At 52.2% G+C, this 18,404-nt stretch overlaps 2 protein-coding genes across 5 annotated transcripts; both read right to left on the bottom strand.

Annotated features, from left to right (window-relative positions):
• Window positions 1-695: 695 nt before the first annotated feature.
• On the bottom strand, window positions 696-7,130 carry ARID3C (AT-rich interaction domain 3C; the record flags this gene model as incomplete). 3 transcript variants are annotated; one of them, XM_081151548.1, is made up of 7 exons in its annotated part: window positions 696-796; window positions 1,265-1,354; window positions 1,557-1,739; window positions 2,520-2,809; window positions 2,931-3,114; window positions 4,885-4,957; window positions 6,804-7,130. In XM_081151548.1, 7 exons carry the CDS (start codon window positions 7,113-7,115, stop codon window positions 696-698), a joined length of 1,233 nt encoding a protein of 410 aa, XP_081007674.1. The 3 variants fall into 3 exon arrangements, with proteins under 3 accessions (XP_081007674.1, XP_081007672.1, XP_081007673.1); XM_081151546.1 differs by lacking the exon at window positions 1,265-1,354 and having other exon boundaries at window positions 6,804-7,115; XM_081151547.1 differs by lacking the exon at window positions 1,557-1,739 and having other exon boundaries at window positions 6,804-7,115.
• A 3,230-nt stretch (window positions 7,131-10,360) lies between these two features.
• Window positions 10,361-16,240, bottom strand: SIGMAR1 (sigma non-opioid intracellular receptor 1). Of its 2 annotated transcripts, none has more exons than XM_081150967.1 (4): window positions 15,961-16,240; window positions 15,639-15,839; window positions 15,416-15,508; window positions 10,361-10,589 (listed from the first exon to the last, which is right to left on the bottom strand). In XM_081150967.1, the coding sequence occupies exons 1-4, from the start codon at window positions 16,109-16,111 to the stop codon at window positions 10,522-10,524; spliced, it is 513 nt and encodes a 170-aa protein (XP_081007093.1). In that variant the 5' UTR covers window positions 16,112-16,240; the 3' UTR covers window positions 10,361-10,521. The 2 variants fall into 2 exon arrangements, with proteins under 2 accessions (XP_081007093.1, XP_081007094.1); XM_081150968.1 differs by lacking the exon at window positions 10,361-10,589 and adding an exon at window positions 13,386-14,398 and having other exon boundaries at window positions 15,961-16,238.
• Window positions 16,241-18,404: the final 2,164 nt, after the last annotated feature.

Genomic DNA, 18,404 nt, shown 5'->3' with positions numbered 1-18,404 from the left:
CCCATAGATCAATAGGAGGCCCTGTAAAATACCACAATCTTTTAGAGTCTAATAAGGTTCAAGCGATTAAGTGCTTTGCCCAGGCCCACTCAGTACTATAGTGGCAGAATTAGGATTTGAACTTAAGCAGTCTGATTCATGAGACCGAGCTCTTCTACTCTCATGGACCTTTGCTATTCTGTCTTCCCTCTGAGAACCCCAGCCCAACACGGCACGTGCATACCACACAATTCCTTTCCAACCCCCGGATCCAAACAAGAATAAGAGGCACTGAGGAGGGAGGGACTGCAGCTTTATTATCCAGATGTGACCTGAGGGACATCTCCTTCACAACACCCCAATCCAGCCCTTCATCTGGCTCCTGAAGAGAAGAAGCAGGTCTCACTCCAAGAGGTAGGGCCCTAGAGATGACATTGACACAGTGGGGCATGTGAGGAGATGACAGGGGTTATCAGGGGCAGGGCTCTTTGGTAGATGCTGCTGGAGTTGGCTAGAGAGGAAGTGCCCTCCCTTTACAATGAGGTAGATGTAACATCAAAAGAAAACTCTTTGGCTTCAAATCCACATGGCATGTGGGGGGAGTGGTTATCTCCCAGGTCTGGGTCCTAAAGTGGGCCCCCTGGAAGAATCAAGGTGGAAGGGATGTCTTCCCCACCCAACAATGGTCTGGGACTCTTAATTCCAAGTGGGAGCTCTCAGGGTGAGGTGCTGGAAGGGGGCCCTGTAGGAGTTGGGGGTGCAGGGTTAGTTGGGCCCTGGGAAGCTGGCAGAGGCTGGCGGCGGGCAAAGAGGATGCCTGACAAAGGGATGAGGAGATGGTAGAGAGCAAATACAAGCAGGAGGGGGGATGGCAGGGAAACAGAAGAAGGAAACCAAAGTTAGTGACTCGATTGCTAGAACATCACACACATACCTCTGCCACAAACCAATGAGGACAAACCCCTTGGATTAGTTAGAGACTTATATGCCAATATAGATACCCTTGAACAGGTAAACAATAAATACTTACACTGATACATAGGCCCATGACAAGGCAGACATCCTATGGTACACATGGTACCCATAGAGAGGTCATGCCTTGGACCCCATGCCATGTAGACAGCCCCTTTAACCCATGCCAGTTTAGCAATCCCCTGAACCCCATATTACCCATGCAAGTTTGGATATCCCTGAATCTCATGCTAGTAGAAAAAGCCTAAAATTCCCACGCCAATGTAAATACCCCTGACCTCATGCCAGTGTAGACAGCATGCATTACCCATACCAGTGTAGACCACCCCGTTGATCTCTAGGGCCATGTTGATACTGCTGATGCCACTGCCTGCCAGATTAAGAGGCCCATCCAGCCGCTCTTCTGTCCAGGAGGGGGCAGGAGAGTCACATTTTTGGAAATCAGACTTCAGACTTACAAGCTCCCCCCTCCATCCCTATAGACATCCCTATTCCACTTCAGCCCCACATCTGTAATCACACAGTTGTCTATATCTATCTGCCCCACCTCTGAATGCCTATCAGGTGATGGGTCTGTCCTCCCACAGTGCACAGCCCCTTCTCACCCCTTAGGGGAACCTTGCCATGGGGCACAAAACTGGGGGGTGCACCAGGTCGAGGTGGGTCCATGGGCCCCATCAGCACAGCCCTCTTCTCTGGAGGCTCCTCTGGTGCCAACTTCTCCCGTGCAGATCCAAATGCCAGGCCCACAGGCAGTGTCAGTCGAGAGGCTGGAATCCCACTCTCCTCTGGAAGAACAGGTCATTCAGCTCTTCTGGCCCAACCAACTCAGTCTCTGTATTTGGTTCTCCCCCTAGGCCTGGGACCAACGGAGGTCAGTCACCCAAGCTCAAGCACCAAGTTCAATCTCCACTCCCATCCAGAGTCTCGGCCTAGAGGCTCTCTGAAACTGGAGAACCAAAAGGACCAATATATTGATTTTTTTTTTTTTTTTTTAGAGAGGAAGGGAGAGAGACAGACAGACAGACATTGGTTGGTTGTCTCCTGTAGGAGCCCCAACCAGGGATGGAACCTGTTACCCAGGTATATGCCCTGACCAGGAATTGGTAATCGAACCCGCCACCCTCTGGTGTACCGGCGGAGGCTCCAACCAACTGAGTCACAGGGGCCAGGACCCAAAGGGCCAATATATATGCCTAGGTTGGTCCAAGACAATTGGGAGGATTTCCTTGTTCTCAGTTGTTAACTAATCCAGGTCACAGGAAGCGCCAACTACATGCAAACAGGAACCCTGGGTGGACAGGTGTGGAACAGGATTGCTTTGGATAAAGGACCTTCAGCACGGTACCACCGTAACCCTTACTCCAGGGCTACCAAGGCTTCGTTGACCCCAAACCTCAGGACCCCTAAACTTTAGAGTGCATCAAATCTCAGTGCCCCATCAGTCCCTACTGTCCCATATCTCAATGCCTCCCACACTTCAGAGTCCCCATATTTTAATGTTGCCTGTATATCAGCGTACCCCTAGGTCTCAGAGACCCTCAAACCTCAGCCCCTCCCCCTCACACCTTTCTTAATGGGGCTCGGGCTCAGCTGTGCGCAGGCGAGCGCCGGCAGGCCGGAGGCGGGGCCCTGAGCCAGGCGGGGGCCGGGCGCGGCCGCTGGCGGGGCGGAGCCAGGACCCGGGGCTGGACCCGCAGCGTCCCGAAGGGGCGGCCCCGCCACGCCGAAGAGGGGGGCGGCGGTGTAAGCCTGACGACGGCCTTCGCGCCGGTTGCTGTCGATGGCCGCCTGGAGCTCCCCCGGGGAGCTGAGCGCCCGCGTCTCGCACTCGTATGGGTACAGGTACTTCATGTACCTAGGGGCGGACGGGATGTGGGCGCGGGGGTCTAGCCCTGCGCCCAGACGCCCGCGCGGGGGCCACCTCGCGCCCCACCCCACCGCCCCCTCCAGCCTCGTGCTCGCGCGCCTGGCCTCACTGGGTGCGCAGAGTGAAGGCGGCCGACGTGATGGTGGTGGGCAGGCTGAGGCCGCGCGTGACCTCCCGCCACACCTTGCGGTTGATGACTTCCACCAGGCCGCCCTTGGCCGTCACCAGGCGGAACAGCGCGTACAGGTCCAGCACCTGCTTCGCCATGATGGGCACCCGGTTCACTGGCGTCCCTGGTGGGGGGTTGGGCAGAGAGTCAGGACACAAAGACTAAGACCCTGTCTGCGGGCATCCTCGGGGGCTGAAGGAGTCAACCTGCCTGCACGAGGCCGGGGTGCAGGGCGGGGCACCGAGAAAGAAGGGGAAGAGGGGGAGGTGGAAGGTGTTGATATTGCAGACAGAGCCCATAGAGCCCCAAGGAGGGACAGGACGCTAGACCAGGGGTAGGCAAACTTCTTCTGTAAAGGCCCAGATGCTAAATGTTTTAGGCTTTACGGGCCAAGCGGTCTCTTCGGGACTACTGCGCTCTGCCACTGCAGGCTGGAAGCAGCTGTGCGGCTGTGTTCCAATAAAACTTTATTTGTGGGCTCTGAAATTCCAATTTCACACGTGTGGAAATGTTATTTGTCTTTTAGTTTTTTACACTGTTTAAAAATATAATAACCATTCTTAACTCTCAGGCAGCTAGATTTGGCCCGCAAGCTTTAGTCTGCCGACCCCTGGGGTAGACCGTAGGAAGGACTTCCTGAGAGTGCCGACGAGCCCGACTCCCCCAAGCAGCGGCCGGGGGTGGCTGTCTGAGGCCGAAGGATGGTGGATGGAGAAGCGGCGGCCCCTGCCTCGGCTCAGCAACTCCCGCGCCGCCCCCGCCCGGCCAGTCCTGACAAAGGGGCCTGTCTGCGCTGAGCGATGGGCCCCAGTTAATTCCTTACCGATCCCGTCCCCTTCCGCTGCCGCCTTTGGACCCGAACAATTAGCTGCGGCCTGATTAATGGGGGAAAATTATCGGCCCCGCGAGACCCCCTCCCCCTGCAGAAGGTGCGGAGGGAGGCAGCACTCCAGGGAGGGAGGGAGGACTCGAGGGAGGCACAGCTCTGGGCCTGGTGGGGGAAGTGATAGGGTCTGCTCAGACCACCCTACCCCAACTCCCAGTGGAGGGGAGACCTCAAAAAGGGGCAGGGAGGGTACACTGGGGCCAGAATGACTAGGTTTCCCAGGGGAGCAAAAGGACCTGGGGCCCCACTGAGGGTCCCTGGTCAGGACTGGGTCTGTAAGGGGTGTTGGGCCTGGGGTGGAGGCCTGAGGGATTGGGCCAGCTTCTGCACTGGTGTGTGTGTGGGGGGGCAGTGCAGCGAGTTAATTAGCAGCTTATCAGGCCACGCTCGGAGTGAGTTAATTAGCTTTGTAGAGAGAGATAATGAGTCAGTCTTTGGACCCATGAATCTAGGGAGAAGCCTAAGTGATGGACTGCCACCCACCCTGATCCCCTCCTGGACCCTTCTTGCATTCTCTTTTAGCTCTGAGATTTCTGGAAAGGAACTCCTCCTCCTCCACAGCCCCAACTCACATGGTTCTCAGCCTACCCCTTGAGAAGTCCTTCCTTCAGTCTAATCCCAGTCCTTCCTGCTGTGGAGCACACTGGGTGTCCCCTGCCTGAAGCAAGGGGAAACTGAGGAGAGACAAGGCTGGAGGAAGGGTAATCCAAAGAGGACCAAGGTATTCCCAGCCTCCCCCCCCCCCAGATCAGCCCCCTACCAGTTCCCCTTCCCACCTTCCCAATTGATCCCACACTCATTAACCTGCCAGTGGGCTGGCCACTAATTAATTGCTGGGTGGAGGAGGAGGGCAGGGTCAGAGGTTAAAGACGCAATTGTGGCCCCAAAGGATAGGTGCTGCCAAGCTCAGGCATCTACAGAGTGGACCCAATCTGGGGACTAAACCCTGAGGTCTCCCATCCTCAAGCCTGGTAAGTGGGGGTCTTTCCCTTACATCACTCCACTCACCCCTCTTCTGCATGAAGCTAAACAGGTCATCCAGAAATTCCTTCCTCTTGGGGTCTGCATCGAGCTCGTACAGCTGAGGAAGGACTGAGATCATTTTCCAGCTCTGCTCCCTCCCCTCCCCCCTGGGACCCCAACTCAGGTTGTACCCTGAATAAGGGTCCCCAGCTGAAGGGGTAAGTAGGGTCTGAAATGTGAACTCCCAGACATTAGGCTCTCTCCCCCTGGGTGCAGGTAGGGGCACTTTTTTCTAATATACACAGAGACCCCCTACTGGCTAGTGGTGCCCTGGGCAGGTCAAACCAACTATCCATCTGGGGAGTAGAAGAGAGGAAGCCGTGGAGGCTCAGCTTGCCCTCCAGGGTGTGCACAGAGTGTAGGGAGGAAGTCAGGCTGGAGCTATGTTCCACACTGAGGAAACTGACAGATATATCTGAGGCATTCATTCACTCTTGGCCATTCCTGCAAGGGCTTCTTGCTGTCCACATCTCTGTGTGCCAGGGCTGGGGATGGTGACTCTAACCCATCCCTCAGGCAAGATTGATGCTCAGAAGCTCCTGGATTGAAACCTAGGGCCCCCACCACCTGGTCTGATCTCCTTCCAGGGACAGCAACCTGCCCACTACAGAAGCTGCCACAGAGGCAATGGCCCTGTACCACCCAGGATCTATGGGATTAGGACTTGAAAGGCCCAGGGGTAATCCCACACATTCCCAGTCACCTGAAGCCCCACCTCCAATATCATCTCCCAAATACCACCCAAGAGGAACAATCCTTAGAGTAAATTATTTACCCAAGAGTAAGAGTCCCTGAGTAACACCTATAAGTAACACTCCATCCCCTAATAAGAAGTCTCAGTAAAAAAAACAACAAAAAACAAAAAACAAATCCATGAGTAATGGACTTCAGAGATTCACCTTTAGGGCTATGCTCCCACAAGAACTGAGCCCTGAGTCTTAGATGGATGCCCACAAATAACATACATACTCTCCAAGTAATAATCCCCAGACTTATACCCAGGAGAAACAGTTGCTAGAGCCATATCTCCAGAGTAATACAGCCCTAAGTAACACTCCTTTTTACACTAATGCTACAGAGTACTACTCATAGATGAACACTTCTGAATAATACCCAAGACCAACACCCTACGGGTAACACCACCAGCATAGCACACCTACAGTCACAGCCCTGCGAATACCTTCATAGTGACAGACTGGAGTAGTGCCTTAGAATAACATCCAGATGGGTTCTGCAGGAAGGAGGAACTCAAATGCAGCCCTATGAGTAAGGTCTTGTCATTCCCAGCTGCACAGGGGCCCGCTAGTCACACTGTGCCTGTAGTGGCCATCACAGGCTGGGAACTGTCACCCATAAACCTCAGGCCAGTCGGAGGATTCAGATGGGGGAATGTGACAGAGAAGAGATGAAGGATCTCTCAGCTTGGGAAAGGAGTGGCAACCTCCATTCCGTTTCCAAAGACAAAAGTAGGCAGCCCGACACCCCCACTCGTTGCTGAAATATGACCTTGTGACTTGATGTGTAAGTTAGGGTAGGATGGTACTGGCATTAGAATCCCTAGTCCCCAGATCTTTCTTAGGCAAAAGAATTCTTAAAAGCTCCTACATCCCTCCCACTTTCCTTCCAGCCTCACCAAGAGCCCCCAGTCTGTCAGCGTCCATGCTTCTGGGTGTCCTCTGCACCTCGTAATGTTTACCTATGCACTTCCTTCAATGTCTCTGGGTGCCTTTCTCTTCCTGTCACTATCTATCCTTCAGTCTTTCCACTGTCTCTCTATGGGTCTCCGTGTCTCTGTCCTTCCATCCTGGAGAGGGCAGCGGGGGTCAGTGGGCTACTGATCAACAGGCTCGGCTTCTGCTCAGAGAGGAGGAAGAGGGGAGGGCCTGACATTGAGGGGCTCCTACCTGCTTGAACTGCTCCTCGTAGGTCCACTCATGGGGATGAGGTCCAGGGGGCTGGCTGGAAGGTGAGCTGGGACCCCGGGTTCCTGGATGGCTCTCCTCAGCTGCCTCTTTCTCCGCTCCAGCTTCCTCCCCCTCCTCATCCTCTCCCGTATCCTCCTCTTCCTCAGCCCCAACCTTCCCCGAGGCCCTCTCGGGGGCCAGCAGAATGCGGGGGCCAGCCAAGGGAGGCTGTGGTGGCGGTGGGCGTGGCGGGGCCAGTGGCCTCACCCCCTGGGCCAGTCTGGCTGCCTGCTGCCTCTGCAGGGCTTCCATTACAGCTTCCAGGCGCAGTCGCCCCGCTGGTGGGGGGGCTGGCACCAGGCGGGGCCCAGAGGAAAGGGCCGCCTGTGGGAGAGGGCGTTACGGTTGCTGGGCCCTGCTGCCCCAGCAACCCCCAACTCAAGGGGAGGTGGTCATGGATTCAGGGAAGTGTGTGTGTGTGGGGAGGGGGGAGGCACAAGGAAAAAGACAGAAAGAGCTTTCTCAGAGACTGACAGAGAGGTAGAAAGAACAGGAGAGACAGAGTCAAAGAGACAGAAATGGGCATTGACTGAAGATAGGCAGAGACTGAGCAGATCAAAGTGGGTGGCAAGGACCAAGAAGAGAGAGATGGGGGAGAGTGAGAGAGAGACCTGAGAGAGAGAATGACAAGGAGATGCGGAGACAGAAATGGAGATGGGAGAGACAAGGAGAGACAAAGGTGGGGAGAGACAGAGACTCAGAGGGACCCAATGGAGTGAGACAGATATCAGGCAGAGAGACAAGAATGGAGAGACAGAGATGGGAGAGATGAGATTGATAGAGATACTGGGTAGAGAGACGGGGGAGGTAAGAGAAAGAGGGGAGCAAGAAATACATATCTAAGACCTAAGTGACAGTGCTCGCTTTGGCAGCACATATACTAAGACCTGAGTGACAGGCAGTCCAAAAAGAGAGACAGGGACAGAGAGACAATTAGTGAGACAGGGGTTGAGAGAGAACAGGAAAGACCAACACAGCGGGAGACAGAGACAGGAGAGATCAGAAAGAGACAGGGCAAGACAGTAAATAGAGGGGGACAGACAGACAGACAGACACAGGGAAAACAGACGGAGAGACCCACGGCAGAGACGCGGAGAAGTAGAACCAGGGAGGCGCAGGAAGAGAGGGCGGCGGGGATACAGTCCCGGACGCGGACCAGACCCATGGACGCAGGACCACGGGGCCTCGACGCCCGCTCTCTGGCTCCCGGCACCCCGCGGCCGCACTCACCAGCCTGGCGTGGCCTGGTGCCCCCGGCGTCTCCAGGGCTCTCCCTCCGCTCCGCCCGCCTCTCGGGCGTCCCCTGCCTCCGCTAGGTTCCCCGCACCGGCCCCGCACGGTGCGCTCCCGCCGCCGCCGTGCGCTCCTCTGGCCGCGGTGCGCTCACCGCTCTGCTGGCGGCGGCGGTGGGGGCGGGACCGAGCCGGACAGGGCGGGCCGGGGCCAGGCAGAGAGGCCCCGGCGGGCTCTGCCGCTCCCAGCCCCCCAACAGGTGTCTTCCCACCTTCCACACAGACAGACTCAGGGGAGGGGACGCTGGAGACCTGATGGGAATCGTGCAAAGGAGAGTCTACTGCTACTGGACTGGGGACCAGGGTGCAGCCCAACCTCCAAGTCGTGCTCCCACACCCACACTCAGTGGGTGCCCGGCATTCACACACAACTGTGTTCACACACCAACACACCCTGTTCCAAGTTCAGGCACACAGCTGCCCTGCTTCAGATACTGAGTTACCGGGACACTACAGCGCCGGTGCCTGTGATCACGAGGAGAATCACTCTGCAGGATGCTGGGGTGAGTGTGGAAGGCCTGGACAGGACAATTCACACAGGATGTGCACATGGTGGTGGACTCACACCTACCTACACACCCTCGGAGATCTCTGCACCTATCCCACACCTGCAGCAGGGTGAAGGGTATAATGAACCTCTGGTGCTCAGTGTGCATTTGAACAGTAACGAGCACCTTGCCCATCTTCACAGCTCCACCGATGTGTGTGTCTCTCCAGCCTGTACCTCCAGACCCCCTCAGCCAGCGGATTCAGGTCTATCCTACCCCCAATTATCCCCAGATGCTGAGATGCTCTTCCTTACCTGGGGCTCCTGATGGCAGGTCACGATTCCTGCTCTGAGCAGCCTGGACCCAACTCCTCTCTGGCACCCTCATACATACCCCCGTTTCTTACTGTATGCAAGGGAATCAACCTACCAAAAGCAGGAGGGTCACCTGGAGGTGATGCCAAGTGTGTGAGAACATGTGTCTGTAGGGGTAACACCTGGCATGGGTGTGAAACTGCTGTCAAACCCAAACCCAGCACAGATCATCCCATGACCTCATACCCAGGGAGGCAAGATTGCTCCCAGGGCCAAGATTCCCCCAAGAGGCAGAAATTCAGGTGTGACTTTTGTTTCCTCTCTCCTCCTCTCCCCTACCCCCCAGTCAGTGCCCTTCTCTCAGAGCCAGTTTGCCCTGCCCTGGGCCACCAGCTCTTCTCACCAGGGTGACCCTCGCTCTTATCTCCAGCCTCTATCCTTGTCCCCAGGCCAGCTCCCACTGCTCCCCTTGCTCTCTTTGGCCCGTCCTTGGCCACACTGAGGCTCAGTCCTGCTCACACCTTTGGCTCACTCCAGTGCCCTCCCACTCAGATTTCAGACCTGAGTGTCAGACACTCTCCCCACCAGGAAGCCTTGGTGATCCAATGATCTTCAGTACTGATGCCTCCTCCCGAATAGTTTTGTGTGGCAAGCTCGGGGGTAGTCGAGCCCCTTCTTCTGCCCAGCCCTCTTTAAGGCTGGGCCCACAGAGGGGAGAATCACTGAATGTGCAGAGGCAGACAAACATGCCCTGGGAGCCTGCTGAGGGCTAGAGGGCAGAGAGTGAAGATTTGCGGAACTCCTGTGCCCAGCTTGTTCCTCTTTACCCCACACAGCTTCCCCTGGCTGCTCAGAGAATGTACCTGGAGAGAGATAGATGGTAATATTCCTCTGGAAAGGTAGGGACTGGCTTGGGGAATTCCAGTTCTGAGGGTTTGGAGATTGCTTTGCAGGGGGTTGAGGGGTAGGAGAGGGGTGAAGGACTGGGCAGCTACTCCCAAAAGAAAAAAAACAAACACAATAATCCCTCCTTTGGGGTCTGAGCTACAAGTGCTACAACTGGAAAGGGCTGAGAGGAAGGAATAAGCCTGACTGGGACCTGGTTTCTCTCTCTTCATTGTGAAATGTCTGTCTCTCACATCCACACCTGACCCTATACCTCACAGAGACAAAGACAGACAGACAGACCAAGACCTCCATTCACCCAACACATATTTACTGAGCACCTACTTTATGCCAGTCACAGGAGTAAATAAAGTCCTTCTTATAATGGTATAATTCCAGTGGGGAATGGTGTCAGAGGGTGATAAGTAAAATGAAGAGACATAAATTTGGGCTGTGGGAATAGAAAGGGAAGGGTGTATTAGTTTTCTATTACTGTGTAACAAATTACATGCAAACACAGCAAAACAAACGTTTATTTTCTCACAATTCTGTGAATGAGGAATTTGAGAGTGGCTGAGCAGGATGGTTCTGGCTCACTGTCTCTCATGAAGTTGTAGTAAATGTTGGCTAACGCTGCAGTCATCTTGACTGGGATGGGAGGATCCACCTCCAGGATGGCTCACACACATGCTGTTGGCAGGAGGCTGTTCTCTTTAGGTGGACCTGAGTGTCCTCCCAACATGGCAGCTGGTTTTCCCCAGAGAGTGACCCAGGAAAGAGATGAAAGAGGCAGCAATGCTTTTTATGGCTTAGTCTTGGAAGTCACATGCTGTCACTTCTGCCATGATTTATTTGTTAAAATACGTAAGTTGGTCCAGCCCACATTCAAGGGTAAGGGAATTAGCCTTCATCTCTTAAAGGGAAGAATATCAAACACTTTATGGAGGTATTTTAAAACCACCACAGAAGGGCTGCTAATACACAAATATTAAGGGAAGGACTCTGAGCAGGAATTGAAGTGGGGTGAGATGGAGGAAAACAGCCATGAAGATACCTAGGGAAGAGCATTGAAGGCAGAATAATAGGTGCAAATATCCAAAGGCAAAAGTTTGCTTGATGTGTCAGAAGGAAAGCAAGGAGGCCACTGGGCTAAACAGGGTGGCCGAGGTGAATGGTCAGAGGTAACATGTGCCTTGGAGTAGGTGCCTGGAGGCAGTAAAAACTCAATGAGATGGGAAGCTGATGGAGATATCTAAGCAGAGAGTGAAAGGCTGAGTCTGGCTGCTGTGTGGTGAACCCTCCACACAGCACGCAAGCATGAGGATCAATTAGGAAGCTGCTGCAGTAACCCAGACAAGAGATGATGACGGCTCAGACCAGGGTGGTAGCAGTGGAGGTGACAAAAAGTGATTAGATTCCGGATATGTTTCAAATATAAAACTGACAGGATCTGTTGATGCCTTGAATATGAGTTGTGAGAGAATAAAAGGTATTCAAGATGACTCCATGGCTATTGGCCTGGGCAGGAGGTTAAATGGAGGTATACTTGACTGAGACAGTAAAGACTGTAGGAGGTACAGGATTGGGAGAGATCAGTTTATGATGGATATTTTAAGTTTGAGATGCCAATTAGACAACCAGGTGGAGATGTTGACAGATATATGAAGCTGATATCTGGAGCTCAGAGGAGAGGTTTAGGCTGAGACAAGAAATTAGGAGTCAACACATATAGATGGTACTCAAGGTCCATCCATGTTGTTGCAAATAGCAGGACTTCTTTTTTATGGCTGAATAATATTCCATTTTATATATCACATTTTCTTTATCCACTCATCCTTGAGGGCATTATGCTAAATGAAATAAGTCAGAAAGACAAATACTCTATGTTCTCACTTATATGTAGAATCTAAAAAACACCACACAAAACTCTTAGAACAGATTGGTAGATGCCAGAGGTCCGAGGTGGGTAATACGGTTGAAGGTGGTCAAAAGGCACAAACTTCCAGTTATAAGAGAAATAAGTCCTGGAGACGTAATGTATAACATAGTAACTATAGTTAACTATACTACATATTTGAAAGTTGCCAAGAATGTAGATCTTGAAAGTTCTCAATAAAAAATTGTAACTATGTGAGGTGCTAGATGCTAACTAAATTTATTGTGGGAATCATTTCACAATATATACATGTATCACTATGTTGTACACCTTAAATTAATGTTATATGTCAATTATATATCAATAAAATGGGGGTGGGGAGACATATAGATGGTAAAGTCTTGAAATGATTGAGAGCACCTGGGATGGGTGCAGACAGAAGTTTGAGGATTAAGTCCTGGCAAGTCAACAGAAGTTGGACAGGTAAAATGTAGTAGAGGAGGCAAAGGAGTAATGTACTGGAAACCAAGTGTTTTAAGGGTGATTGCATCAAATGAAAGTTGAGAATAAATAATTCTGGGCTTAGCAGAGATGGGGAGGACCCTGGGAGCCTAGTCCTACTGGGAGAAGGATGACAGAGGAGCTGGGGCACCCCTGATAGATGTGGGATGAGACTAGAGGTAGACCTGGATTACTGGGTGGGAGAAGTTGTTGGAAGCTTGACTTTGCAACCTGTGATCCATGGAGAGGCCCCAATCAGGTGACCTGTCATGGCCAACATGGTGGTGGTGCTATGTCTGGATGGCCATCTTGCCTAGACCTCACATTCATTCAGAACCACAAATTTAGACTTTTGATGTTGCTTACAAGTGGTTATACATGTAGTCTCCTGTATTTTTGTTCATTAGAATGTCAACTTTTTAGAATACACAATTTGTGTAACCATGTTCCTTTCATTTTTAATATACCAGGAATCCTAAGAGTGACCTGGGCCTTACTTCAACCTCAGAGCAGGGGCAGGAGGAGATGAGACAAGTGATAAAACCAGAGCACCAAATTTAAGAGGGCAAGTGCAGGGTCCCTGGGAGTGCACCCTGGGAGGGCACCTCTCTTGCCTCACACTAGTTGCAGCCCCACCTACCTCAGACACCACCAGACAACGTGCCTGCTCCCCACCCCGGAGCCTCCACAGAAGTGAGGGATCCTGGAGAAGGCAGACTGGAGAGAAACTCCTGTCTGGGTGGGGGTGGACAAAATACCCTGGAAACCCAGAAAAAAGCAAATGGAGAATGACTAGGCCTCATTCAGCTCAAATGTGGGTGCACACTGCCATCTTGTGGCCACCCAGGGCAGGGTTCCCAGGACTGTTTGCAGACCTGCAATGGCAGAGGCAAGACCAAGATACACACCTCATTCAGGCTTGACTTTCTTCAAAACTTGTGGAGAGGATCTTATTAAACATACTGATCTCAAGGCCTCAGCCCAGAATTGAACTCTTGGGATTGGGCACAGTAATCTGTACAGTCAATGAGCCTCCCAGGTGATTCTTGGGCACCTGAAAGTATATAGCCAGTCTTAAAAACTCAATTACACAGCAAGGAGAGGCCTTCCTGAGGCCTCCCATGAATTAGCATGTTTTCTTGCTGCTCAGATACACAAAGAAATGGAACTGTTCAACAGGTCTTTATTAACAGAGACAGATGGACAGAAAATGCAGGCAGTGTCTGAAAGCTGTGATGGGTGTGTGCAGAAAAGGCCTTCTATCTAGGCCCACCTCTTCAGGTCCTCTCCTCAGGGGTGGGCCCTGGGCTGAAGCCATCCTCCCACCATACCTCTGAAGGAGGAATGGGGGTCTTTCATGATAGGAGGGGCCCTGACCTCAGCATTATCCACATTCTTCTGGTTCCCCAACTGACCTGGTTGCTGAGAGGGTGGGGGACAGGCCATGAGGGGACTTGCATAGCAGGGGAACAGAACAGGGGTAAGGCATATGGTGAGGACTGGGAGATCAAGGGAAAGGGCATCATAGCTACAGGTAAAGGAACTTCCAAAGGCAACTCTTCTTCCTCACCCTCTCCCCAATTGCTGCTGGGCTGAGGGGTCAGACCCAGGCAGAGTGTAATACCCATCACCACCCCGAACTCCAGAGCCCTGACCGGAGGTAAGAGAAGCTCTGGAAAGGCCTGAGTTAATGAGTCAAGCTTGTGTTATATGTTTGAACGTGTCTGGACCCCTTGATATACATGGGGATTCAGTATCTGAATGTGTGTCCCATATGTTCCCATAGGTCTCTGTGTTTGGTGGTATAAGCATGTATGTCCCTGCTTGTATACCAGGAACTCGGTATCTGCATGTTGTGAGTATGTCCATCTTTTCACATGGGCTCCAGCAAGTGGATGTGTGCGGGCCTGCCGCTCCTGTCCACCCACAGGTCCTCCTTCAGGCCTGGCTACTCAGGGGTCCTGGCCGAAGAGGTAGGTAGTGAGCTCAAGTCGGAGGCCCCGGGCATAGGCGCGAAGAGTGTAGAAGAGGGTGAGGAAGTCCTGGGTGCTGAAGATTGTGTCAGCCAGCGCGAAGGCCAGGGTAGATGGGATGACTCCCCGGCCGTACTCCACCATCCATGTATTTGGCCCCCACTCCACAGCTGTTGCCTCACCAGGCCCGTGCACCACTGTCTCCCCTGGGGAACAGGGAGCATCTACATGAGGAGCCTATCATTGCCCTACCGTTGCTGCCACCTCCATGGCCCATGGGCTGTCTAGTGGGGAATGGGGAGAGAGCTTATGGAAAGGAAAGAGTCTGACCTCACTGGCCAAGTCGCCTATTTGGAGGGGTAAAAGGCCAAGATGACGACTCCTAATTTTTCTCTGGGGCATCACCTGGCTCATGTCCTTTCTTGGAGGAAGCCAAGGAGGAGCACCTACTGACCATGGGCCATTGTACAGGAGTCATGGAAGTCTGCATTCCCAAGCCTCAGTCATGTCAAGCAGAAATTTAGCTAAACTTGGGCTGGGCCTGTTAGATACAGAGGGGTGGTTATAAGACTCGTGAGGCTTTCAGAGAAATGTAACTGTTCAATTACAGTGCCTGCCGTGCTTTAACACAAGCTCAAACTTAGATGGAAGTCCAAACCTCTACTTTTTATGTAAAATATTTCACTATATAAAAAATGAAGAAAGCCCTAGCCAGTGTGGCTCAGTTGGTCGGAGTGCCAACCTGTCCACCAAAAGGTCTTGGGTTCTATCCTGGGTCCTGGTGCGTATGGGAGGGGCCGATGGATGTTTCTCTCTCACATCACGCTTCTCTCCCTCCCCCTTCCTCTCTAAAATCAATAACAACATATCCTTGATGAGGATTAAAAAAAAAAAAGACAACTGTCTGCCTTGCCTTTGGGGATATGAGAGCATTTCTGATTACCCAACTGTCTCCCCATCAATTCCTGGAATATAGGATGAGTGCCTTAAAAGATAAAAATCAGACATTTAACAGGACAGTTACGTTTTGTTTCCTTCTGACAGAGGAAAGCAATTGGGGAGCTCAGTCCTGCCTCAACCAACCACCTGTGGCTTATCTAGGGGATGGGGGAATGGGGGAGGGCCCCTCAACGCACCCTTCTTCCATGCCATGGCTCTCTCCCCCAACTATGAGCATCCCACAATGAAGGGACTCACTTCTCTGACGGAAACTCCCTACCCACCTGGGTAGAAGACCTCACTTTTGGTAGTGCCTTCTCTCCACTGGTGGAAGGTGCCAGAGATTATGGTGTCCGAGATCTCAGCCCAATAGCGTCCTGTGGGACAATCAGATGGACACGGAATATCAGGGTATCCGCACCGTCACATGGCCTGGCCAAACAGAAAGGAGGGCGTGGGCCCTTGTACAGCCCCAGCCTCCCAGTCCGGCCCGCCGCCAGCACTGACCAGAGTGGCCGCCAGAGCCGAGGGCGGTGCCGAACAGCAGCACGTACTCGGACAGCGAGGCATGCAGGAGGCACATGGCGCCCATCCAGCCGCCCGCGTTCACGAACACCCATTGCAGTTCCTCGTCGGGCAGCACGTGGCCTGGGTGCAGCCGCCGCAGCTCCACGATGAGCCGAGAGAAGGCCAGCTCGTGGTCCAGCCCTGGCGGGGGCAAATTAACACAATCAGGGCCAGCAGCGGTCCCGAACTAGGGAACGACGCCCCCGGAACCCCAGCTCTGACCGGACCTTCCAGCCCTCCATGCGTTCATTCGCCCGCTCACCCGCGTACTGCCGCGCCAGCTGCGCGATCTCTTCGTGCTGGAAGACAAAGCTCTGCGTGCCCAGCCAGAGCCACACCGCCTGGGCCAGCACAGCCGCGGCGGCCAGAAGCAGCGCGGCCCACACCCACCGCCGGCCTACCGCCCACAGCATCCCTCCGGGCAGCCAGGCACACGCAGCGCGGAGGAGAGCTGGGCCTGAGGTTCCGCGTCTCACTGCCCCCCAGCCAGCGGCGCGCCGTGCAGGACCCGTTCCCCCGCCACCACCTTGGTATGGCTCTTCCTGGCCAATTGGAACTGTCCCGGCATCGGGGCACCGCCCCCTCGGGTTGTACCATTTCCTCGCGGGGAGTAGGGAGCGCAGAGGAGGTGGGGCGAGGCCGCGTACACCTGGTAAACGGGGCGGGGCCAAGCCCTCCCTTCTGCACATATAAGGACCTCCAGGTAGCTTCTCTCCGAGCGCCATCCCCAGGAGGGTAAGAGGTTAGTGGCGGTGAGACCCAGAAAGGACACTCCCCTGAGCTCACTGACTAGTGAAACAGGCGAGCCCGGAAGCAGAGATTTCCGGACTTGTAATTTTTAAGGCCCGCCTTTGCTAGCCCTGAAGGTGGAAGGAGAGCGCGTCAGCCTGGGAATGTTATGGAAGACTTTCTGGAGGCGGTGACATCTGAGCAGTGTCTTTAAGAGAGATGGGGAGGGAATTTCAGCCGTTGAGACCTACTCCAAGACTAAAGGCACCGGGAAAAAAACAGCGTGGATCTTCAGAGGCCTACAATTAATTCTTTCTTCTGCAGCACAAAATATGAGAGGATGTCCTTGTAAACCAAAGAGGGGTTATGATGGGGGAGTGATAAAGAAAGAGAAACAAAAGAGAGAAAAGAGGCAGCATTGGGCAGTGGTAAGAAAGAAACGCTGGAGATGGGTTGACTGGATTAAAAACTTGGCTCCTGCCACCTACTAATTGTGTGATCTTGGGCAAATTACTTAAGCTCTTTGTGACTCAGTTTTCATATCCATAAAATGGGATGAATAAAAAGTACCTGCCTCATAGTACATACCTTCATTGTGATGAAGATTAAATGAGTTAATATTTATAAAGCAATTAGTATCTGGCATGTGGTGTCATATGTGTTAGTTACATAAATAAAACACAAAGAAGAGAACTGGAAGAGCATGGCCTCACACATGAGAGTAATGAAATGAAGGGTCAACACAGTCAAATATAATTGAGTAGTCCATCCAATAAAATGATGGGAAATGGTCATTAGCTTTCTCAGTAGGGGTGTGTAGTCAGATTACATTCCATAGTCTACTCTGTAATTGGATAAGCCATGTGATTATATTCTGGCTAATGAAGTATAGGCAAAAATGATGTATGACACCTCCAGGTCTGGCTCCTAAAATCTGTGAAATTTTTTACATTCTCCCTCTTCCCTGATCTATTATCATAATCATATTGAACTAAGTAATTAGTGGAGAATTATGAATGCTGCATGGGATAGAGCTCCCCTTCTCCCCCGCAATGGGCTGTGGTGCTAAGCCACTGAGTTTGGGGGTTGTTTATTACAGCAACTAAGATTACTTATTCTGACTAATATAGGGCAAAAGACATGTTACAGTGTACTGTGCAGGTAAGTGTAGAGGCTGAGAAATTGGATTATTTTCTGAGAAACTTGGCTAAGAAGGGAAAGATAAAGAAGAGATTATCTAGAGGAGAATGCAGAATTGAGGAAACTTTTTAAAATTTGCCCTGGCTTCTGTGACACTCCTGAGCTGACCATTCTCTAAGAACCCTGAATAACAGGGACTAGCCCAAAAAATCTGGCCTCTGCCCCCCTGTTCCAGGTAGATCCCTCTGGGACTATCTAGGCCTGCAGCTCCCCTATCTGGTCTTTCAGAAAACTTCTCCAGCACACACTATTTAAAAACACACAAACAAGCAAACAAGCAAGCAAGCAAACAAAAAACCTGAATTGTCCTTTGGCCTTGAAGGGGTTCAGAACAGGACTCCCCAAGATATGCCACTTTGATATGTGAATTATTTCGAACTGAACATAACAGAGACCCTGTGCGCTCACGAAAAACTTTTTCCCCTTCCTTAAAGAATTTGAATTCAGGGCCTTGCCCATAATAAGAGTTATTACCAGAAAAAAACTTTTCATGACCTATCTATATGGCAGGGCAAACTTCTAATTACTGAAATCTACTCTTATCCTGCAATGACCTTCCTCCCCTCTGAAGCCACAAGGTGCCTTTACCTCATCTTTAGCTCAGAATACCATATATACCTCATTTTAACATTCTGTCTCTGAACCTCTCATGTATGTGGGGCCTCTGACTCTCATGTCATATATACATATGTAATTAAATTTAGTTATTTTCTCTTGTTAACCTGTCTCTTGTTGATTTGCTTATCAAACCATCCTGAAGAACCTAGAAGGGTAGAG

Source organism: Miniopterus schreibersii, assembly GCF_964146895.1.
Source record: "Miniopterus schreibersii genome assembly, chromosome: 11".
In the NCBI taxonomy this organism is placed as follows: domain Eukaryota; kingdom Metazoa; phylum Chordata; class Mammalia; order Chiroptera; family Miniopteridae; genus Miniopterus; species Miniopterus schreibersii.
This window is presented reverse-complemented; position numbering and strand designations above follow the sequence as displayed.